This window comes from Notamacropus eugenii, chromosome 5, assembly GCF_028372415.1.
Source record: "Notamacropus eugenii isolate mMacEug1 chromosome 5, mMacEug1.pri_v2, whole genome shotgun sequence".
Classification (NCBI taxonomy): domain Eukaryota; kingdom Metazoa; phylum Chordata; class Mammalia; order Diprotodontia; family Macropodidae; genus Notamacropus; species Notamacropus eugenii.
Window position 1 is genome coordinate 226,587,296 of NC_092876.1, and position 25,193 is coordinate 226,612,488.

The 25,193-nt window shown below is 34.7% G+C and overlaps 1 protein-coding gene across 2 annotated transcripts in view; it reads right to left on the reverse strand.

Moving 5' to 3' along the window:
* Positions 1-25,193, reverse strand: part of TTC21B (tetratricopeptide repeat domain 21B) — a 106,783-nt gene that overhangs the window by 71,170 nt on the left and 10,420 nt on the right. Inside the window, exons 2-9 of one of the 2 annotated variants that reach the window (XM_072612199.1) lie at positions 23,528-23,657; positions 23,313-23,423; positions 17,367-17,533; positions 15,633-15,755; positions 12,595-12,752; positions 12,205-12,289; positions 6,804-6,902; positions 5,444-5,636 (exon numbers count right to left, since the gene is read on the reverse strand). In XM_072612199.1, coding sequence (XP_072468300.1) covers positions 5,444-5,636; positions 6,804-6,902; positions 12,205-12,289; positions 12,595-12,752; positions 15,633-15,755; positions 17,367-17,533; positions 23,313-23,423; positions 23,528-23,657 — 1,066 coding nt within the window. Of the gene's footprint in view, positions 1-5,443; positions 5,637-6,803; positions 6,903-7,085; positions 8,660-12,204; positions 12,290-12,594; positions 12,753-15,632; positions 15,756-17,366; positions 17,534-23,312; positions 23,424-23,527; positions 23,658-25,193 lie in introns of those variants that run through there. The other variant, XM_072612200.1, reaches the window with a different exon arrangement.

The following is a 25,193-nucleotide window of genomic DNA, read 5'->3' on the forward strand; positions in this document are numbered from 1 at the left end:
TTTTTTTAATCAATCAAGGTCATTACCTGAACTTTGTTACTATGTTTTCTTACCGTGTTTGGGGGGAATAATACAAATTGTATGAGGAAGAATGGATTTGGTTGAGGGATTTGCAAAGGCATAATGGATTTCTGTCCCTCTGGATTTTCTCTCTCAGCAGAGATACTTAGAATTAAAATTATTTAATAAATCTGTGGCTGGAAGGCTTCTACCCAAAATGCAATATAGACTTTTCTAATATGGAAAACATTAAGAGTTTTTTAATATTCTGAAATACTCAAATGGATCTATGGTTTCCTTGATGTAGCTATTTCTTCCAATGATAGAGGTCATAATCTAACCATGTCTTGCTAACTCTTCTCCTGAACTTCTCATAAGTTTGACGCAGGATTTCCCTTCAATATCCCAAGGACGTTTCTCATTTTCTCTTGATGCTTCAAGGATGCTAGTAGAAAAGTTTTGTTCTAATCATGTAATCAGTCTATTTTTTGCTTATATATTTATTTAATTACAACTTTATACTGCTTCACCTTTGTAATTTTTTTTTGTATTGCATTAGATAATTGTTAAATATGCATTAAACTAATGTGTATTAAAAAGATGACCCATTGTTTCAGGGAGAAGATGTGGATGACTGAAAAAAAAAAAAGGTTCAACTTCTCAAAAGTGATCCAATTGTTTCTCATATTCAGTTCTGAGATTGACTGTTCATTTTCAATGTCTAGTCAAGGTTATATATAAACTATATAAATTACTGGGACAATAGGCATTCTCTTGTCTAACCACTTCAAAAAATCCTGTGTGCATGTGTATATATGTATATGTGTATATGTATACATATGTGTATATGTGTAAACAAATAAAAATGTCTATTAATATTTTTAGAGCAACTTTTGTAATTACCATCTTCAATTAGGAGGCTATACTCTCTTCTTGTGCTTGATGTCATTTGTAAATAGAACCATCTGGAGGATATTCTCCTTGAATAAGACTGTTAGAGATATGCTTTGATAAGCATATATACCCTTGTTTTCTGTATCACTTAATATTAAAGACCAGAGGGTTGAATAAGGTTATCTTTCTTGTATCATTCAATGACTCATATGATTTTGACATTCATGAGAGATGTACTGCTTGAAGAAACTTTACAGCAGTATTTTACTCTACATAATCAAAAATTTGTTATTCTCAACTAATAATAAGCAATTTTTTATGCAACTAACAATAAGTTATGTGGAAGCCTATCATCTCTGGATCTTTCAGTCAACTGCATGATGATAAAGACATAACCTACTAGAGGATAACACCTGTGAAAGTCTTACTTATCATTTCTAATTAAGGATGATCAAGTATGTCTTCAATATATATATAGATTATTCTGATTAAAAAATTAGTTAGGAAGATAGGAATGTGGACTGGTAGCTGTTCCTCTGGACATCATTTTCTAAGATTTCTTTTCCCAGACCTTTGCTATCTTCCTCTTCTTCAAGTAACTTGTGAACCAATTCACTGACTTCATTCGTGTAAACTTTGTCTAGTTCAGTTGCTTTTCTCATCTTTGGTGCTATTTTCACTTCTTCTATAAACATATTCAGGACTGTAGTTCAAAGGCAGTGTCTTCAATGATCTCAAGGATAGAAAATTATAAAAAGGATTTTTTTTTGTATTTCCTCTGTTTGACAATCTTCCAGTTTTATCCTTAAATGTTCTCGGGAAAACTTTTTTCTTTTTGTAAATTGGTTTTCCCCTACACTGCTTCTCACTCTTTATATAAGGCAACAATACTTCTAGCCTTTCACTATTATTCTTAATGAGATTTTGGAAATGAGTTTATATTCTGAAACAGTTTTATCCTTGGCTGTCAAATCTCTCTTTGGCAAGTAGGTCAAGCATTTTCTCACTAAGATGCATTTTAAGCTCTATTTGTTTCCAGTTACTTGAATAGGAAAGAAAGCTTAATAGCTCACATTTCTATTTTACAGGTGTAGAAATTAGAGACCAAGAATATATAATTTGTTATATTATATTACAGATGGAAGGAATTTTGCCAGTCACCTAGATTAAAGAGCCTTATGGTGCAGATGGGGAAACTGAGGCCTAACAGATTGGAAAGAAATGGTTTGTTCAACGTCATACAGATTATTGGTAGCAGAGATGGGCTCTGATGCCAGGTTAACCAATTTAAGTCCAGTGCTTTCTCTTTTGTCATTCCTTTATTGAAATGACCTCCTGATGAGTTTCTTTGAATCTAATTCCCTCTCTAATCTTCCACAAATGAGCAAAATTGATATTGCTAAATCATAGGTCTGATCTCCCTTCCTTAAGAAGGGAAAGTTGCTCCCTTTTGTCTTTAGGATACAATACAAATACCTATGTTTAGATCTGAAAGCCCTTCACAATCTTGCTTCAGCCCACTGTTTCAGGCTTAATGCACCTTAGTAAGCTCTCCTTTCTTCACTCTGTGTTCCAGTCAGACTAGCCTATTTGCTGTTCTCCACATAGGACACTCCACCTCTCATCTTGGTGTCTCTGCACAGCTCATTCATCGTGTCCAAAATGCATGTTCTTCTTATTTGTCTCAAGGAAATCCTGACTTCTTTCAAGGCAGACCTTCTATAAGAAGGTGAACCTGTTTTCCCTCAACTTCTAATACCCTTCCTCCAACAATTACTTTGTATTTACTTTGCATAAATTTTACATTTAATTTTCTGTGTGTATGTTTTTGTCCTCAATGGAATATAAACACCTTGAGAGCAGAGATGGCTTGATTTCTTTTCTTTTATTCATAGTACCTAGCACAATGCCTGGCACACAACAAAAACTTAATAAATGCATACTGAATCAATATAAAACAACTGTATGAAATTATTCTAACTAGTGTTAATATATATTTTTCCATCCATTTCTCACTTTCCAGTGTCAACAATCTGTTTAAATAAATCAAGAAATCCAATGCAGCCAAGATTAGGAGGGAAGCAGAAAACTGGGAAAGAATTTTTGCAACTAGTGTCTGTGATAAAGGCCTCATTTCTAAAATATAAAGAGAACTGAGTCAAATGTACATGAATACAAGTCATTCCCCAATTGATAAATGGTCAAAGGATATGAACAGGCAGTTTTCAGAGGAAGAAATTAAAGTTATCTATATTTATATGAAAAATGCTCTAAATCACTATCGATTAGAAAGATGCAAATCACAACAACTCTGAGATACCACAACACACTTAACAGATTGGTTAACATGACAGAACAGGAATATGATAAATACTGGAGAAGATGTGGGAGAGTTGGAACACTAATTCTTTGTTGGTGGATCTGTGAACTGAACCAACCATTGTGGAGAGCAATTTGGAACTATACCCAAAGGGCTACAAAAATGTGCATTTCCTTTGACCCAGCAATACTGCTTCTAGGACTGTATCCACAAGAGATCAAAAAATGGGAAAGGGTCCCACATGTACAAAAATATTTACAGCAGCATTCTTTGTGGTGGCCAAAAATCAAGGGGATACCTATCAATTGGGCAATGGCTGAATAAATTATGGTATATGAATATAATTGAATACTACTGCACTATAAGAAATGATGAACAGGAAGACTTCAGAGAGGCCTGAAAAGACTTATATGATCTGATGCTGAGCAAAAGGAGCAGAACCAGGAGAACTTTGTGCACAGCAACAACCACAGTGTGTAAGGATTTTTTCTGGTAGACTTAGAACTTCATTGCAATGCAAGGACATGAAAAATTCCCAATAGTCTCTAAGGCAAAATGCCTTCCACATCCAGAGAAAGAACTATGGAATTCAATCGCAGACTGTAGCAGATCATTTTCTTTTGTATTACTTTTGGTTTGTTATATGATTTCTCTGATTCATTTTAATTCTTCTATACATCGTGACTAAGATGAAAGTGTATTTAATAGGAACATATGTGTAGAACCTATATAGAATTAATTGTATGCCATCTCAGGGAGGCAGAGGGGATATGGAGGGGAGGGAGGGAAAGAAAAAATCTAGGTTGTATGGTAGTGATTGTGGAACACTGAAAACCAATTTAGAAAATAAATAAATCAGGTAGGGATTGTTTTAATTACACAACATATTTTTCTCACTTTTATTCTTTAAATTTTGTATTAATTTTGATATTTACTCAAACATGTCAGTAGTCTGACTGTAACAGGCAGATAGATGATTTATGAATAATTACATATTTCCCTATTTGTGTACAGTATGTTACTTCCCCATGATAAACTCCTTGAGATCAAAAGCACAGACTGCTCTGTAGTTTTAAATTCCCAATGCTTAGCATAAATCTGACACATGGTATCACTTAAATGACTGCTGAATGAATGATTCCCACATCAATAAGGGGTCATTTCTTCCCTAAAAAGATATAATCAATGGTAATGACTTTTAATAACATTAGCTGATGTTTGTTCAATGTCTTCAGATTATTTTCTCAAAGAGTAATAATAAGCCCACGATGTACTGCTGTGAGGCTTCTATGCAGTCTACAAAAAGAGACTTTGGCTTCTCTTATTCCTTATGCCTGAACCAAGTTTTCCAATGTATTTTTCACTATTCTAATGATTCCCGCTTTGGTATGAGGTCAACAGGTATCTGCTGAATCGTATTAGGTATTTCATTTAATTTCTTCACTTCTTCCTCTCATACATATTGATCCATAAGGTGAAACTATTTTCATGATTTTTTTTTGTAAATCAAGTACTACAATAAAAAATTGTGCATGACAAAACCAATTCTATCAATTTTTTCTCTGCTTTTTGAAAGAAACTGTGAGCTATCCTTCTATTTAGCTACAGCATCTTTCTGCCTTCTGGTTTCATTTATAGTGTTAATGCCAAGATACATATGAGTAATTTCCTCAAACACTACATGTACTCATTTGTTACTGGAAAAGAATCTTAAATTTGGAGTATCAACTAAAAAAGTGATCTTCTAGGATGTTAAAAATTTTTGTGACAGCATCCTCTGCCTCCTTTTTCACCACACTGCTGTCACCACTACGGAATATAGGTGGCACAAGACTAAGGTCCATTTTGCATTTTTCTTTGTTTTACTAGTTGTCATGGCCAAAGACTTCATCATCAAATGGATAGCCTACTAGTGACAACCCTCCAAAAGCAAACACAACATAATTGCTAATAGTATACTTGAATTCTTTCCTGCATGGGGCACCTTCCTAGAATTTATACTTTGCTAGCATAGCCTTTGAGAATTCAGATTACCTTCATACCCTGATAAAGTATTAGAGTATGACTCTGGAGAGGCAAAAGTCTTTCAAAGGTCTTTCAAAACTATTAGTAAGTTGTCAACATAAGCATTATATTTGCACTTTTAAAAGAATTTTAAATGGTATGTTAAGCAGTCAATAATTCCTTAAGAACACCATTAATAAAAAGTTAAGAGGTGTGTTATCATACCAATTAGAGCAGACACACTGGTCTCATCAAGTGTCATTGCTGTTTTATACCATTTCAGTGCTTCTTTAACTTTTCCTTGTAATATCATTTGATATCCAAGTTCTGTAGCAAATTCTGCATCCTGAGGAATTAAACCAAATGCTCTCTCAACTAACATTTGAGTTTTCTGAAGGATAAGTTGATTCCGTCCACACTAAAATAAACAAAAGAAGAGATAGTAATAGAAGACCAATATCTTGCCTCATAAAACAGCGGTATTCTTTAAAAATAATACTATACTTTTCACATTTATCTCTCAAAAAATGCTGCAAGGAAAAATAAGGAATCTAGTCAAGTTGTAATCATTCATTCATAAAATTCTCTTCAGTATACATGTTCCAATGAAGTAAGAAGACTAGATTATGCCTGAACTTATAAATCTGCATGAGTACTACTCTTCAAAGTAACCACTATTTATTCGAAGAAGGCTGACTCAAATTTATTACAGTATCTTCATGATCAAACTGGACAATGTTACTTATAGTGGCGACACTGCTAGACTAAATGTACAGCCTCTCAAGGTTATTAAAAAAGAAATTACTGTAAAGTAATATTTCCAAAACTAAGCAAATGTTCAAAAATGATCATTTAAAATTAGCAACATTTCCAAAAAATAAACTAGGCTGTAGTTAAAGAAGAAAAATTTTAAACCTGAATTAGTTGAGTATGCCCCAATTTTCTAAGCAAAAATAAAATTCTGAAAAACTGAACAAGTATATGTGTGTGTATGTGCATACAAATATACTCATTCCTACACAAACTTATCTAAACATGAAACTTATAATAGAGACATACAAATAAACCCAAAGATGGTATTTAGAATCATTTCTCCTGTAAAAATTTTCAGCTGAAACTGTAGTGATCCTTCAAAGTTCAACACAAATGCTGCCTCCTTCACAGAACCTTTAGTGAGCTAGTCAACTAAATTTCATTTTTTTCTTCTGGGATTTTTATAAAAATTTAAATCACTCATGCATTTTTATAGTCACGTATTTATTCAGATAACAGGTAACATTCTTCCTTATCATAGTGTAACTCTATGAAAGCAAGAACTATGCTTTAATCATCTTTGTATTTTTCCTTCCTGCTCTACAGCTTCTCCTATCAGAATGATACAACACAGTAAGCATTCAATAAATGTTTTCAATTAAACAAAAAGAATACTTTTCCCTTAAGAAGAAAAATGTCAATAAGGTTGTCCTTACAGATTAAAATTGTTAAATTATTGGTAGTTAGAAGTTGTTATTCTATTTTTAAATCTTAGAGAAAAAGAAAATTTTATGCATCTTGCTTCAGAACATAAGGAAGTCTAAATGCTTACAGTTCTGCTGAAAGCTAGTGCCATGGTGTAAAAAAGTTGAGCGTTCTGTGGTTCCACTGCATCTAATGTGCTAATTAAATCCCCCAGCTTGTTGGTAGCCTAGAACAAAAATATAAATAGTCAGATTTTAAAATATATGACAGAAAGAACTTACAAATATATACATACTTGTTAAATATAAAAATAGTACCACATTATATTGTTTAATATATATTTGTACATTAGCTTTATTTAAAATCACAGCCATCAGTATCTCTTAAAATATAGGAGTCTCATTCTTACCTTTTTTGATGAGGTTTCGATAGAAACTGAACAGAGACAAGTTGTCATCTTGCTATTGTTCTTTTATATTCAATATTTTTAGACTACTGTACAAATGGACAAAATAATAGCTTTGTGTAGTTGAATAAAAGTTTTAAGATCTAAATTCACCCTCTGTAGGCTCCCTGAAAGAACCCTTAGCAGCAGACAGGATAATAATGACAACATGCATATCATCTTGTTTCCCACATGATTTAAGTCTCTGCTAGATCTCTAAAACATGAATGCATTTCTTTTCATTTCATGTGGAGATTACAAACATTCAGTATTATGACATCTACTAAAACCATTGTTCTAAAATTTTTATGGATTGATGGTGTCTCCAGGCAACTGTGGACAATAGTTTAATCCGTGAAAACAGTATAGTTCTAGTAGACTTTAATGGCTGAGTTCTCTAGAATATTTTGAGGACATTTCTTCAAAATAGGCTTTGTTTTGTGAAGTATGTGAAGAATAGAGAGATTCTGATATATAATTCTAGAAATCAGGTCATATCTTGCTAGAAATTTGACAGGTGCCAGTTTTTAAAAGCTTGGAGTGATGTGATACATAGTTTCTACTTTTCTTGCGTAATCTACATTAATTATTATTATCTAAGATTAGTTTATAAAATACCTATAAGTCCTTAATTTATAGACTGTGCTTGGATAAAAAAATTAAAAGAAAATTCTTTAAATGATTTAAATTCAAACTTCTTAATTAAGAGTCCTAAGTCTTCTATCATTTCTGGTGGCAATGGTCTTGTCTTGAGTTGCTAGTTTAAATATATTCAGCTTGTCAAGATACACACCAAAACTACATAAATACAACTACAAAACACCATTGACAGAAACAGGTGAAATATTAATTGTTCATGAATAATCCAAGCTAATATAACAAAAATGACATTACCTAAATTAGTTTAATTGTTCAGTGTCACGACAAACTATCAAATGATTACCTTTTAGAACTAGAAAAAATAACACTGAAATTCATTTGGAAGAAGAAAAGGTCAAGAATATCAAGGAAAAAATAAAAAAAAGAAAAGGAAAGGAGCCAGGCAGTACCAGGTATCAAACTATATTACAAAGCAGTAATTATCAAAATATTTTGTTAATGGTTAAAAAGTAGAGATTGATGAGTACAACTGATTAGGTTCACAACATATTGAAGCAAATGAACCTATTAGCCTAGCATTTGGATAAACTCAAAAACCTCAGTTTCTGGGGAAAGGGTTGTTTTTCACAAATATTGCTGGGATAACTGGACAGCAATTTGGCAGAAATTAAGCTTAGACCTCACACCATATACCAAGATGAGCTGTGTATGGATATATGATGTAGATAATAGGTCATATTATAAACAAAGTAAAGAAATAGGGAAGAAAATACCTTTGGTATCTATGTTGAGGGGAAGAGGTCATGACTTAAAAAAGGATAGTAAGGGCAACAGAAGACAAAATGGACAATTCTGTTTACATACAATTTTAAAAGTTTTTGCACAAATAAATACAATGCAATAACTAAATGACAGCTAGAGTATCCTATAAGAAAAAAAGAAAATGTTGATTATATAAAATTCCAAACTTTTTACACAAAAAAATCTAATAAAGTTGAAACTGGAATGGAAACAGTTAACTAAAAAAAAGTATTTGCAACAACTTTATCCGATAAAGGTCTCATTTTCAATATATGTAGGAACTTATTCAGATTTCTGAATATAAGAGCCATTGCCCAGGTCACAAAGAGGTAGTTCTCAAGGGAAGGAGTCCAAGCCATCTATAGCCTACAACAATTTTTAAAATCACCAGTAATTAGAGAAATGTAAATTTAAAAAACCTTGAAGTTCTACCTCATATTTATCAGACTGGCAGAGATGATGACAAATGAGAATGACAACTGCTAGAGTGGCTATGAGAAAATATGCACAGTGATACACTGCTAGTGGAGCCATGAATTGGTTTAACAATTCTGGAAAGTAATTTGGAACTATAATTATAAAGTTACTAAACTGTGAATATTCTTGTCCCAGTAATATCACTACTAGTCCTATACTGAAAACAGATCTAAGAAAGAGAAAAAGGTCCTAAATGTACCTAGACGGCTCAGTACCTAGAGCGCTGGATCTAGAGACAAGGAGACCCAAATTCAAATCTGGCCTTAGCCACTTAATAGCTGTGTCATTCTGAGCAAATCACTTAACCTTTGTTTGCCTCAGTTTCCTCATCTATAAAATTGAGATAACAATAGCACCTATTTCCTAGGTTTGTCATGAGGATTAAATGAAATAATTTTAAAGTGCTTACCACAGTGACTGGCACATCATAAGCACAATATACACGTCAGCTATTATTAACTATTATAAATGTGTAAAAATATTCATACTAGTTATTGTCATAGTGACGAAGAGCTGGAAACCAATGGGCTGCCCATCATTTGAGGAATGGCTGGACAAATTATGGTACAGCATATGAATGTAATGGAGTATTATTATGCCATAAGAAATGTTGAAAGAGATGGTCTCAAAAAACCTGGGAAGACTTGTATGAACTGAGACAGAGTGAAGTGAGTAGACCAGGAGAACAATTTATAACAGCAACACTGTAAAAGAGAACAAATTGGAAAGATTCAAGAAACTTGATCAATGCTTACAATGCTAATGTAAGGTTAATGGTGGGTGGGGGCAAGAATTAAAGATGTCTTTGAGGGGAAGCCCATCAATAGGCCTCAGATATCTTTTGTTAATTTCTAAAGGGGCACTGGGTCATGCCCTCCAGCTCTGAAAAGTGTGTATATACTCTGAGGTTAAGTTTTACTTTGGGGCTTAGTTTTTGGAAGAAGGTTCGTGGGCCACATGAGATTCTGGGCAGCCATGTTAAGAAGCCCCACTGGCTTTCAAAATCCAGATGTTGGTGCTTCTCTCTCTGGAAATGGTGTATATATTGTGTATGGTCAGACAGAAGCCCTGTCTGTTGGTTTCTTTATTTGTAATTTCTGTTGGTATTTTCCCTGAAGTTCAGGTTGCTGACTTTCCCCCCTGAACTAAGTGAATTATATATGTGCCTGATTAAAGTAGATTGTTGATTTCTCAAAAGTTGCTTTCATTTTAGAAAAGCAGATCTAAGAACCTGTACAGGAGGCCCTCCTGTGTATGCTGGGGTCCTTGCTGTCACAATGCTATAATCAACCATGACTCCAGAGAATTAATGAAGAAGCAGGCTAATCTTCTAACAGAAATGTGCTAGACTAAATACACAGAATCAGACATACACATTTAGACATGGTCAATATGGGGATTTGTTTTGTTTTTCTCTTTTTTTCAGTTAAGGGAGGGAGGTTAAAAGAGAGAAAACAATGCCTAATTGTTGAAAAAAGTTATTTAAAAAAACTCAGCAATATATATTCATTTATTTCCACAAACAAAGCTGCATGGTTGGGTCATTCATTTGATGCTTGTTAATACATTTGGCTCAATTCATGTGCATTTTGTCTACAGAGGGCCTTTTGATACCACAATTGGATTTTAGTTGCTTCACAGGCTCCATTTAAGAGAGGAACTACTTTGTTATATTCGACAAATCCAGTGATGTGTATCTGTTATCACCCTGGGCTATTGCTTGGTGAAGTGATATCTATTACAAAAGTATTCCTGTCCATTTTTGACCCTTTCATGATATGCTCAACAATGTCTCTTAATCCTCTTCCTCCTTTTGTGGTAAAGAAGTGCTCATCTTACTACGGCTTCCTTAGGGTTACAAGTGCTGTGCTTTGTTAATATTATAAGAATCTTTATTAATTTGTCATAGTTCATTTAAAAGTTAAAAAGTATACTTAGTCCGGTATTATGGAGCTATTAACTGCTTTAAATTTGTTCTTCCTTTCAGCTTTGACTTCAGAGCACCAATAAGTTAATTCTTTTTTAGCCACAGCCTTCTCTTCAGCATCTTTATTCTCAATGTGTCTTGGGTGGAGATGAATGCATTTGTAACTATCACCTTTATTTAATGATTCAATATAAACTCCAGATTTAAACAAAGAATCTCCAATCTATGTCATTTTTTCATGTACATTAAGAATTTTATCCCTCTGAATCCAAGTGATGTTTTTATATCATTGGAGATTCTATGAGATAAAAAGATCTGTTTAAAGAGTTTTCAGTGTTATTTATACAGACTGATATTATTCACTAGATCTTTTATTATATATTAATAATATGCTTTGATTCAACTTCCTCTTTAATTTGGAAAATCTATTTAGTTTTATTTGGGAAAAGGGATAATGGATTTAAAGCTAAGAAGAACCATAATGGGCTTATACTGTCTCACTGGAAAACTGCGCATTTTCTATAAATTACTCTTGACATTATTGCATTCATTGCTTGTTTTAAATAGAGAATGGTTTTCCAAGTGAACATCACAAACCTGCATTTTCACTAAAGGGGTCTATTTTTATATGTTTGTAATACAAATAAACTATGAAAAAATGAGTTTACAATAATCATGGATTTAATAACAATCAACAACAGCAGTATAAATGTTACAGCACTTTGAAATAATCAATTAAGGTAGTATTATTACATAGCATTTTGGGGCTGCTTTTTCAATAATAATAATAATAACTGATAATAAGTCATACTTTACATCATTAGAACTTTCTGGAAAATTCTTTTTGCTCCTTAGCCAGTATGTTGTGAGTGTTTATAGATAACATTAGTGATATGTACTGTAAAGTCTATAAATAACTAGCCTGGATTTGCAGAGCTTGCTGGTGTTTTTGTTTCTGACGTTTTTGAAAACAGACATTTCATACCTCCTGTTGGATGATTCACCTGAGATAATGCTAGATGATATTTCTTACTGATGATGATAACGATGCTGATGTGTCATTCAACTGGGTTTCATTACTGACAGATTTGTATTAATATTAATTTGGCAGCTGCATAGAGGATATAAATTAGAGAGGGAAGAAACTGAAAGGAAACCAATTAGGAGGCTACTCAAAGTTCATTTAACCCATAAGGTTAAATTGCACATATTGCAATGAGAAGAATCAATACTTAATGGCTTGCTATCTAGGAATATTAAGTACTTTAAGATACTTACCTCTTGTATATTTCCCTCCCTACACAAATAGTAAAGGGCTAGCATTCTCAAGGATTCCACATTTTGATTATCTTGCTGAATTAACCTGCAGGAAAACATTCCAATCATTATTAAAGTAAATAAGCTTTTCCTTTACTCTAGGGTATGATCATATGGGTCTTTGGTTATGCTGACCCAAATTCACAATTTTTAATTGGTAACATAACCAATTGAACTCCCAGACTGAAGTTAATTTACTAGTGTTAGAAAAAAAAGCATCAAAAGTCTGCTGTGTTCTTCTATTTCAAACCTATGGAAAACAGAGTGCACATGGATATTTTTCCTCATCCCCCTATATGTAAACAAAGTCAAAGATGATATTTAATATTTAAGATTCTATCTTTACTTAACCTTTGTGCTGTCTCAATAGTCTGATACCAATCTTGCAAGGCTAACTGCAACTTCATTTTCTTTACAAAAGCAGGAAGAAAGCTGGGGAAGTTTATTGTTATCTGGTTCACAGTCTCCAGAGCTCCTGAATAATTCTGGCGTATTTCAAGGTACTGCGCCTAATGGGAGAAAAATGTTATAACAAAATAATGATACCTATGAAAAGTTAAAACTGTGCTAATCCACAAAAGTTAAATATTTAGTACATTTATTTGAAACTCCACAGAATTTTTAAAATGCTATTGCAAGAGGTAAATAAAAATGGAAAACAAATTAAATTGCATTCTAAGCACCTTTTCCAGAACTAAAAAATTTTGGGAGATTAATTAGCAAATAGTTTATAGAGTTTGGTAGTTTTTTTCCATCCAAATGGGGGAACTGTGATATGAATTTTAAAAGCAAAACAAAATAAGTCTAAAATATGGAATGAAAACTTTTAAATGCAGATGAGAGAGCCATTTTGCATGTTTAACATTATATTTAGTTTGATATTGATGCCCACTTTGTGAGCTCAGTATTTTTCATGGGTTCAATTATTATCTTTACATCGATGACTAGCAAATCTATGCAAACCTCTCTAATCACCCTCCTGAATTTGTACCACACTGACAGTTGTTCACTGAACTTCTCCACCTGAATATCTGTTCCATCAGTATCTCAAATTCGAAGTGAACAAAAGAGAACTTTACCTCTTCCCTCTTAATAGCCATCCCCTCCTCCACTCTGAATTTTCCTGTTTCTACTTAGGGCACAAAAAGCTGCATGTCACTGAGTATTCCCTCTCTGACATATCCAATAAATTTTCAGGTCTTATTGATTCTACCTTTGCAAAAATCTGTTGTCTTTTTCTCCATTCAGAAGGCCACTATCCTAGTTGAGGTATGTATTATCCATCAAATAAAATATTGCAAAAGGCCTTACTGTCCCTAATTCTAGTCTCTTCCTTCTCTAAATAACAAACTCCTAGCAGCTATCAAATTAACATTCCTAAAGCACAGGGTTATGTCACTCTGCTTCTCAAAAATCTTCATGGGCTCCCTATTGCCTCTGGGTTAAAATGTAAACTCCTCAGCCTGGCATTTAAAAAGCTCTCTCTACAATCTGGTTCACACCTACATTTCTAGACTTATCCCATGTTACTTCTTTCTGTTCACACACTCTATATTTCAAGGAAGAAATGAAACAAAACAAATAAACCTAATCTATTAGCTATCTGAAACTTGGCTTCACAACTCTATGCCTGTTTAAACACTGACCCTCAAATCTGAAACGTACTTTTGTCCTCACTTGTGTAGCCTTTTTCAGGGCTCAAACTATGTACCACTTTCCAGCAAAGCCTTGATTGACATTCCCTTATTAGTACTTTCTTCCTCAAATTCTTTCATCTACTTGTACATGTACATACCATTATCTCCCAAGAAGAATGTAAAGCTCCCAGAAAGTAAGGATTATTTGTTTTTTTCTCTTCATTTCCAGAGTTCAGCACAGTGCCTTGTATATTACAGGAACACCTTCATCCTTTCCCAATCTCAATTTAGTCTTTTTACTCTCAAATCCCTTGCCCTCTTATCCCACTGATACTCACGTATTATCAAACCCCAACTCTGGATTACTCCCAGCACCCACTTCTTCTACTTCTACTCACTTGAAGCTGAATAGAGTTGGAAGAAGTCACATAATTGTGCAAACTATATTAACTACAAATTTGTGTTAACTAGCTTCAACTGGGCTCTTCTTGTAGCAAAACAATATTTTTTTCTTCTCTTTAACTTGTTCTCTTTTCTACATTGGCAATTTCAAAGTTTTCTTCTTTTCTTGATTCCCATATTATCCTCTTTTCCCACCATCTCAGCTAAGAAATTAGAAGATATTCATGTCATAATTTACTGAGAAGAGGCCATTCACAATTCACTCTCTTTTTCCCTGCTCCTCTACATTTAAAATTCCAATACTCCAAGCCTGGAATATACTTTCTTCATTTTGCATCTCAGAGTCCTTAGTCTCCTTTAAAGCTCAGCCAAGTGATATCTTTTATGAGGCTTTTTCAGACACTCAGGCTGCTAGTGTTATCCTCTGAAAATTATCTTGTGTTAATTTTGTACATACTTGTATATGCACATATTGTTTCCTTTGATATAATGTAAGCTCTTTGAAGGCAAGGACAATTTCATTTTTGTCTTTTTGTCCCAAATGTGGGACAAATTCCTGGCAGAGAGTAGGGGTTGAGTAAATGCTTATTATTAGAACGATTTCTTAAAAACAATGTAAATTTTAGTCTGTATTGTTTGTTTCCTGTTCTTTTGGGTGAGTCTATGCAGGGGAATTAGCATTAACCCCATAAGACTGCGTTATTGGGCTCAAATGAATTATTAAGATTCTCACTCATTTTCATTACTGGCATTGATGTAACTGTGCTACAATCAAGATCATCCATCCCCTTTATATTGTACCACATATATATTCGTGCATATATACACAGAGATATGTGGCTTTTTATCTTCAGGTTGATCTTTGATCAACACAGTATTGCGATACTATTATTAGCACATTATAAGCAAACCCTACTATAACATTGCTAATTTTATAACATGACTCAACAAACATTTAAGTATACTTCTACGTGCAAGGCACTGTACCAAGCTCTGGAGAACAGTTGTAAAAAAAAAAAAAAAAAAAAAAGAAAGGCTCTCCTGTCCTCAAAAAGCTTATATTCTTCTGGGGGGGGGGGGGGGGGAGTTAAGTAACAGTTAAGTAAATACAAGAGAGCTGCCCCTTTGGAACTAACTATTCTCTTTAACCCTGTTTTATCTAATGCTCTGATTTTTGCAAAACCAAGTGTTTAGCATTAATCCAAATTTCTATAGAATACAGAAGCAGTTGACACAGTCCATGGCATATAGTAGGTACTTAATAAAATGCTTGTTGACCACAATGCACCAAATACTTTAGAACAAATTTGTTAAAACTGCATATACTTAACTCCATTTTTATGAACTCACCTTACCCAGCAGAGCAAAAATGTCATTTCCCTCTTGTATACCTTCATCAAAGTACCTCAGTGCTTTTTTAGCATAAGCTTCTTTTCCACTTGTTACATCAAGCCATGCTCTCAAAACTAGTCCCTGTAAAGGGAATAATGCAGTCAGATTTTTCTTTGTTTTGGAAATTGATAAGATAAACTGAATAAGGAGTAGAAAATAAATATCTTTTGGAAATTTTAATATAGGAAAAGCTGCTTTAAGAAACTCATGATAATATATTTTAGGGCTGCAAAGATAGATTTTGAACACTTGCCAGCCATGAGTCAAAGAAACTATAGATTACTGTGGAGCCCAACAAACACCAGTTCACTGTACGTGGCATTAAGAGACATGACAAACATTCCATTACTTGCTAAAACTGATTTACTGATGTTTTCATACCAATTTTGTAGTTTACCATTATAATTTTTAGCATCTGTCTACTCTTCTGTGACCTGTTAAAAAACAAACAAACAAACAAATCTGACACCTAAACAGACAAGGAAAAATTGCTCAGTGTCAGTGCCATTACATCCATTTTAGGTAAAGACAATCTTGACCTTTCTAAGTGGCCCAAGATGCCAGAGATAAAAATAAAAGGATAAATGAGGTCAGAAAGCATGAAACATTAATTATTATCACTGATATGTACCATGGAATTAAATATTAATTTTTTTGGAAATATGTATTTACAACAGCTAATAAGATTGATCTTGCCTGAAAGGGTCAAATAATTTCAACAGGGAAAATACACACACACACACACACACACACACACACACACTTTCTCTCTCTAATCCACTAAGACATTCTGTAAAATTTAGCATATAGCTTTCATGAGTTACTAAGGCTGAAGGACTTATCCAATCTTGCATCCAATCTTGTGATAAGCTTCTTATGAATTTGGGTAGGCTGATCCACAGAAAAGAGACATAGCTACCAATAGACTTGTCACTGGGGTCACACTAGAGTCTTTCCAGATAGATAAGAAGTGTCAAAGCTTCCATTTGGATAGCATAGTCTATGAGTCACCTCAATGCTGTGTTGAGGTATCAGAGTAGGACTTTAGTAGAAGGAATGATTAACCTAAGTTTTCTCTTCTGTAAAATAAAGGAGTGCTATTAAATGGCTTTTAAAGCTCCTTCTAACTCTCAAGCTATGAACCTAAAATAGAATTTCAAGCAAATAAAATTTAACTTAACACTATTCTTAACACTTTTTTCTTAATAAAACATTAATTTCACCACAAAAATTATAATAGAAATAAACATTAGAACTCAATTAAAATAAATATTTATACCGTCAAATTGTAGATAGGTAACTGGCCTTTTCAATTAGATATCAGGCCAATTCTCAAAATAATCAACTTTCTATTTCTATTGTAAAGTTTTTATTTAACTACTTGTTTGTTTTCCATGAAAAATAAGTAAACTGAAGTAATGTGTCTTCTGCTGACTAGTTCAGATTAGGCTCTTCATATAATGAAAGAGAAAATTTTACAGAAAACTCAGTAACACAAATAAAAACCAACTTTTACAGCATCATAATAAAATAATAAAATGAGTTAAAATGTTGTTTATAGACATAAAACAGAAAGAACCAAAAAAATAAATATCCAAAAAAAAAACCACGACTACATTTTTAAATGTAGTAGTAGTGATCAAGAAATGAAGATCTTTTATGCTGTCACTGACAATTAAGAAAATTAACTACCTCTTTACTACCATTGGAAATTCTGATCATTCTGTCAATATACTCCCGAGCCTTATCATTTCTACCAATATGCCACAAAAATAATCCTGCATAGTAGAGCGTCTTTGGCCCAGCTGTTTTACGATGTTCCTTCATTTTAGCATCCAGTTCCAGGATAGCTTCTCGATCTGGAAGGAGAAAAAAAAGAACCCTAAAATAAAAATTCTTCTAAATTTAGGATTTAGGTTTTTTAAGCTGCATCAATAAATGTTTGTACCTAGAACATTGATTAATGGATATACACATCCAATTTCCCATGTAGATAGGATATATGTCTTATATTTGATTAGCTTTACAAATAGTCAAGAGAAGGGATTTCCAGATTCAGGGTATCTGCAGTTAATAATCAATAGCAGTTAACAATCTTTTGTTCAGATGACTAAGCACTCTTAAATCTTTGAGAAGTGGTGCAAAGATTTAGATAACATTCTTATCTGTGCATATCTGGAGGCAGGCTGGGGTAGTGGAAAGAACACTGGATTCATAAGTCAGAAGACCTAACTATACAGTCTGATTGGTAAAGCTCTCCTAACTTTAGTTTCCTCATCTATAAAAATGAAGATACTAGTCTGAACTAGTTTTTTTGTAAGAAAAGCAATTTTTAAGTTGTAAACTTTAATACAAGGACTTGTGATTTTTACCAGTGCAAGTACTCCCACTACCAATACTCATGGTAATCTCTCTTGATTTAGCAGCAGATCTCTGAGAGCTGCTGTAGCTGAATAATTTTTCACTTTGAGACTTGTCCTTCAGATGCTAGACACGAAACTTGTGCCAAGCCTGGGCTGGGCTGAACTGAATTTAGCTGAATGTTTTTCCTTACATGGTGGGACCTATCAGAGGGAACTTACAATCTACTATAGCATAGCCTTTAAGAAACTAGGATTTTCATACTCTGAGGCAGCAAGGGAAATAATTCTTTGGTGGATTTAAATATTATATACATGTGAGTTGTTATCACTAGTAGGAGATTAATGATATAAAAAAATATGAATTTGAGCTTGAGACTCTAAAACTAGCTTATGTTGCCAGTCTCCCACAGACACATAGTTTTAAAGTTTTCTCATTTACAACTCATACTTTAATATTTAAGTGGCTCTGTAATCAAATATACCAGTTTACCCACAAAAAATAATGTTTTGCATCAAAACACTTTTCATCTTGTGCTATTTTTGTACTTGTTTTCACATAAATTCTTCATAAGGGGTCTTGAAGACCACATTTCTAATATTCTGCTCCATTTCTAATATTACGCAATTGTAGAGAAAAAAGGAACAAATTTGGGTACTAGGGTAACTAATATGGTGAGGGAACTCAAAATCATGGGAGAAAGATAATGAGTTTTGTTTCAGACATAATGAGTTTAAGATGTCTAGGAGACATCCAGTTTAAGATGTCTGAAAGGCAGTTGAAGATGAAAGGTCAGCAGATAGATTGGGATAGGACAGGGAGATTTGAGAATCATCAGAATAAGGATGGTAATCAAATCCATGGGAGCTGATGAGATCACCCAGTGAAATAGTATACAGGGAGAAGAGAAAGGAACTAGAACAGAACTCTTATGATAAGAGGGAGTGACCTGGAGGAGGATTCAGCAAAGGAGAGAGAGGAGATAAGTAGCAGGAAAACCAGGACAGAGTAGTTTCCTGGGAGCCTAGAGGAATGAGAGTATCAAGGAGAAAAGGGTAATCAACAGAGATAAAGGCTGGTCAAAGAGAATAAGGATTGAGAAAAGGCCATTAGATTTGGTAACTATGAGTTCATGAGTAACTTCAAGAAGAGTGGTTTCAGCAGAATGATAAAGTCAGAAGCCATACTGCAAGAGATTAAGAAGAGAGTGAGAAGAAAGTAGAAGTATCTATTCTAGGCTTTTTCAAGGGGTTTAGCTACAAAAGGGAGAAGAGAAATAGGATAATAGTTAGCAGGGATGGAAGGATCAAGTGGGAGATTTTTCAGGATAGGGGAGACATGGGCATGTCTGCAAGAAGTAGGAAATGAGCCAGGAGAGAGGAAAAGATTGAAAATAAGTGAGACAGCAATCATCAAAACCACTTGGTACTGGCTGAGTAATAGAGGGGTAGATCAGTGCAACAGAGAAGGTACACAAGAAACAGTAGTCAATGATTATAGCAGTATGCTTTGTGATAAACCCAAGGACCCCAGCTTCTGGGATAAGAATTCATTGTTTGACAAAATCTGCTGGGAAAACATGAAAATAGTGTGGTGGAAACTGGGCATAGGCTAACGCCAGCCACCATATACCTGAATAAAGTCCAAATGAATACATGATTTAGGTATAACGGCTGATACTATAAACAAATTAGGGGAGCAAAGAATAGTTTACTTGTCAGATTTATGGAGCAGGGAGGAATTTATGACCAAAAAAGAGATACAGAACATTATAAAATGCAAAATGGAAAACTTTGATTACATTAAATTGAAAAGTTTTTGCACAAAGACAATGCAACCAAGATTAGGAGTGAAGCAGAAAACTAATAAAGAATTTTTACAACCAGTGCCCGTGATAAAGGCCTCATTTCTAAAATATAAAGAGAACTGAATCAAATTTGCAAGAATACAAGTTATTCCCCAAAGATAAATGGTCAAAGAATATGAACAGGCAGTTATCAGAGGAAGAAATTAAAGCTATATATATAGTCATATGAAAAAATGCTCTAAATCACTAGAGATGCAAATCAAAACAACTCTGAGGTACCACATCACACCTATCAGACTGGCTAACGTGGCAAAACAGGAAAATGATAAATGCTGGACAAGATGTGGGAGAGTTGGAACACTAATTCATTGTTGGTGCAGCTGTGAGCTAATCTAATTATTCTAGAGAACAGTTTGGAATTATGCACAAAGCGCTACAAAAATGTGCATACGCTTTGACCCAGTAATACCTCTTCTAGGCTATATCCCAAAGAGATCATAAAAATGGGAAAAGGACCCACATGTACAAAAATATTTACAGCAGCTTTTTTGTGGTGGCCAAGAATGGGAAATTGAGGAGATGGCCATCAATTGGGGAATGGCTAAACAAATTGTGGTACATGAATGTAATGGAATACTATTATGCTACAAGGCAGACTTCAGAAAAACCTGCAAAGACTTAAATGAACTGATGCTGAGTGAAGTGAGCAGAACCAGGAAAATATTGTATGCAGTAACAAACACAGTGTGCAAGGACTCAGTTTGAAATTTGACAATGATATTCCTTGGTGTTTTTAGTTTGGGGTCCCTGTTAGGAGGTGAACCGTGGATTCTTTCAATGACATTTTGCCCTCTGGATCTAGGACTTCTGGGCAATTTTCCTTGATGATTTCTCGGATGATACTGTCCAGGCTCTTTTTTTCATCATGGCTTTCTTGTAGACCAATAATCCTTAGATTTTCTCTCCTGGATCTATTTTCCAGGTCAGTTGTTTTTCCAATTAGATATTTTACATTTTCTTCAATTTTTTCATTCTGTAGATTGTTTGACTGATTCTTGATGTCTCATAGATTCATTAGCTTCCACTTGCCCAATTCTAATTTTTATCAGATTGTTTTCTTCAGTTAACTTTTGTATCTCCTTTTCCATCTGTTCAATTGTTCCTTTTAAGGAGTTATTTTCTCCAGTTGGATTTTGTACTTCCTTTTCCATTTGTCCAATCGTCCTTTTAAATTCTTTTGTGATTTCTTTCTTCATGTTTTTAAAGTCATTGGTCAGTTCTTCTTCTATTTCTCTAATATGGCTTTTAAAACCCTTCCTGAGCTCTTCCAAGAAAGCTCTTTGTGCTTCAGACAAGTTCATATTCCCTTCTGAAGTTTCAGATGGGAGCACAGTCTCAACGCTGACCTCTTTGGTATTTGTGTTTTGGTTCTTGTCCCCACAGAAAGATTCTATGGTCTTTTCTTTTTTGCTTTGCTTCTTACTGATGATGATCACCCTTTTCCTAGCTTTTAAAGTAGATCTCTGCATCTGGGGCACAAGGGGCTCTATCCCACAGATCTTGTTCCCAGAATTTGAGGCTTCGTGTGTTTTGGCCTCTGGATCTTTCAGCAAGAAGCTAAAATGCTGTAGTTTACCTGGTGCTCAGCTGGCTGGTGTTAGAAAGCAGAGGCCAGGTGAGGTCTTTTTTGGGTTTCCCCACCGTTACCCTGGAGCTACCTCGTTAAGTGTGGTGGAGGCATGGTCTGGCCACAGGAGGTCTCCTCTACTGAGCTAGAGCGTAGGCAAGCTCAGCAGTTTGTGATCCTATCTGCACTAGTGTCTTCCCAATTCCCTTGGGGTGCTGAGGCACGCCTGGGGTCCTGGTGTTGGCAGTTGCTGGCTTCATTCTCCTTGGGACTCAGGATTCTTCTCCTGGTTTATTGAGGTGGGGCTGTCTGGGACAGCTCTGATCCTGCAGTGGTCCCCTTCAGCCACAACAAGAGGGACCCTCCTTAGTGATCTTCCTAGCCTCACGTGCTAAGAGTTTGTTTATCCCTTCAGCTGCTCCCACTGTTCCAGGGTTTTTCCCTGGGAAATATTCTCCAGGCTCGTCAAGGTCAACAAGGGGAAGGAGGTAGCAACTACTGATCACTCTGTCCCAGAACTGGAAATCACGAGGACTGATTTTGATAGACTTACCCTTTTTACCCTTGCCATCCACACCTTGTGAAAGAATTATGGAGTTGGAATCCAGAATGAAGCAGACTATTTTCTCTTTTGTTATTTTTTTTCTCATAGTTTCTCCCATTCATTATAATTCTATGCAAAGTAACTAATGTGAAAATATGTTTAATAACAATGTATATGTAGAGCCCATATAAGATTGCGTGCTGTCTTGGGGAGAAAGGGAGAGAAAATCTAAAACTTATGGAAGTTAATGTTGAAAACTGAAAGCAAATAAATTAATACATTTTGAAAAAAAAATAAAGAAAATAAGTGATTTGGGTAAGAGGTAATCTACAGGAGGAAACAGGAATGGAATGCAATCACTTGGAGGGGTTAGCCTTGGTAAGGAGCAAGACCACTTCATCATGTGAATCTGGTTAAAAAGGAGAAAATGGCAGAAGGAACCTGAGTTCCTTCCTGAGACAGGAGATAAGGAAGAAAGGAAAAGAGAGAATGGCCTCATTTTTTTCAGTAAAATATGAGGCAAGGTTCTCTGTTGGAGTGAAAGCCATGGGAGTACTTAAGGAGGGATGAAAATGTTTGGAAGAGGCACCGTGGAGAACATATCTGAATGAATATTCAATAAGACTTTTCAAACAATATGTAAATTCTGGAACAAACAGTACAGATGGACAATGAGCTGTACACAGATTTGGAAAAAAAGAGGAGAAAGGGCTGGATTGCATTTGGGAAATTTGCAAAGCATTTTACAGACCCAAAACTTTCTATAAATCAAAAACCCAACTTTCCAACACAAATATTTTACTTTTGTTGCTATATGATAATAGAACTTGGAACATCCCTGTCTTTGAAAAACTGAATATTACACAGAAGGTGATGGAAAGAAAGTACATGATGTAAACTGACAGCAACACATAACTAACAAGAATGTCAAGAAGGTAAAAAGGAGAAGATAGGTAGATCATGCAATGACCACAAGGGATGACAGGTAATTGGCCAGAATGCTCTACTAGAATTTTCACTAGGGAGAAAATGAGGAAGTCCTCCAGCATGTAGGATGATGGCTAATCTTGAGGAGGACATGGAGAAGATCAACGCAGAATCATTAGGCATGGGTGCGATGCCATCTGTATCACTTCAGGGATCTTCCAAATCAGTGAGATATATTGAGTGTTTGAGACTACAAATGCTAAAGGAGTCAGAGAAAGATCAATGTGAATGGAGAAAGCCAAAAGTCGTGAGTGCTTTATTTTTAAATGTCTTCAATGCAGTTATAAATATAATATTGATTGTATACTATACCTGGATTAGAACTCATTTTATGAGCATATATCAATGCAATCAAGGAGCAAAGGGATACATCTTGTTTGTTTTTAATGGCCTCCAATTCTCGAACAGCATCTTGGTTTCTACCTAAAAGTCAAATAGGATAAGAATACAGAATATAGTCAAAGTTTTTTCCTTCTAACAACAATTGTTTCAAGCATAAGAAATACATTTACTAAAATAGTACATACCTTCCATTAATGAGCCATATGCATGGTAAAACCTGAAAACTGGGTCACCGACATACCTCTTAAGTCCTTCACTTGCAACAATTACTACATGATGGAAAAATCTCTCTTGGCAATAATAGTTTATCAAAGTCTGAAAGAAAAACAAATTTAACAAAGAAAAAATTATATAGCTTTTGGTGAAAAAAGCACTGATTGTGGATCAACATGCTCTGAGTTTGAATTCTGGCACTGTGACTTATCTGTATGACTGTGAATAAATCACTTAACCTTTCTGCACCTTAGTTTCTTCATCTTTCAAAAGAGGGGATTGGATTAGATGATCTCAGAGGTCCCTTCCAGCTCTAGGGCTATGATCCAAATGAATGAACCAAAAGCCAGAAGCACTTCTTTCCCCAAGAAGGGCCATAGTTAAGTATGCTGACTGCCACAGGAAGGGAGCTAAAAGGAAAGTTACACTTAGTGAAAATCATAGACCCATCTGGAAGGGACTGAGACCATTTAGTTGAAATCCTTCATTTGAAATCAAAGGAAACTGGGACCCACACTGGGACTCTTACCACCAAAAGGTTGTAAATTGTAACACCAGGTTCAATCTTAGATTTTCTAACTTCAAATCCAATTATTTTTCCAATGAATCACCCTGCCCAAGATCAGTCACCTCTTCCCTCATCATTAGTTATTTTGGTCCAACCCAGATCTCTACTTCCTTCACTGCCTATACCCTATATGTGGGCCAAGAAGCAGAGTAGAAAGTTAGAGCAGATATGATAGATATGATAGAGAAGTTTCTCCACTATGGATGAGATTGGAAAACTCAGCTATAAAGCTAGGAAGATATTGGGTAACATGAGGTAATATCCTTGTGCTAAGCAATTTAAGATATTTTTGTGGCACACAGCATAGAGCACTAGGTATTTTGGGGGTCAGTGTTGAAGAGATTTTGGCTTAATGTTGTAGCAAGTCTTTCAAAACTTTCCCGTCTTCCCACCTTTTCATATATCAATGTTCTTAGCCACCAAATTAACACGCATGTCTCAATTCTCACAAATGGGAAAAAGCAATCTAAATTTTTTCTCATTTCTATCTTAGAAATTCCATGAAAGATGAGAGAACTACAGGATGTTAATGTTGGAAGAGCCCTCAGAAGTCATCTGTTACAACTCACATTAGACCAAAAATCACGGGCAAGGGATTATACATTCTCTACTTAAAAACTTTGTATGAAGAGAAACGTATCACCCTCTTAGGCAGCCTATTCTACTTTTGGACAGTTGTAATTATTAGGAATTTCTATCAGAAAACTAAGTCTTCCTCTCTATATGACAGCCACACATCACTCTTAATTCTGGTTCCTGTGGTCAAACATAAATCCAATTCCTCTTCTATATGGCAACTCTCCATCCTTTAGTTGACCCTTGTATGTCTCAAGACTCATTTTGATCTCCTTAGAAGTTGTTAGTATTCTTTCTAAAATGTGGACTCCTTTGTTGAACATAATATTCCAGCTGTGATCTGATTAGATCAGAGTATAGTACAACTACCACTCTTTGTGTTCTGAACATTATGCCTCTTAATTCAGTCTAGGATTAAGTTAGCTTTCTTGGCTGCCAGGTCACATTGCTGACTCATTTTAAACTTATAAAATTTGAAAATGACATGGAACTAG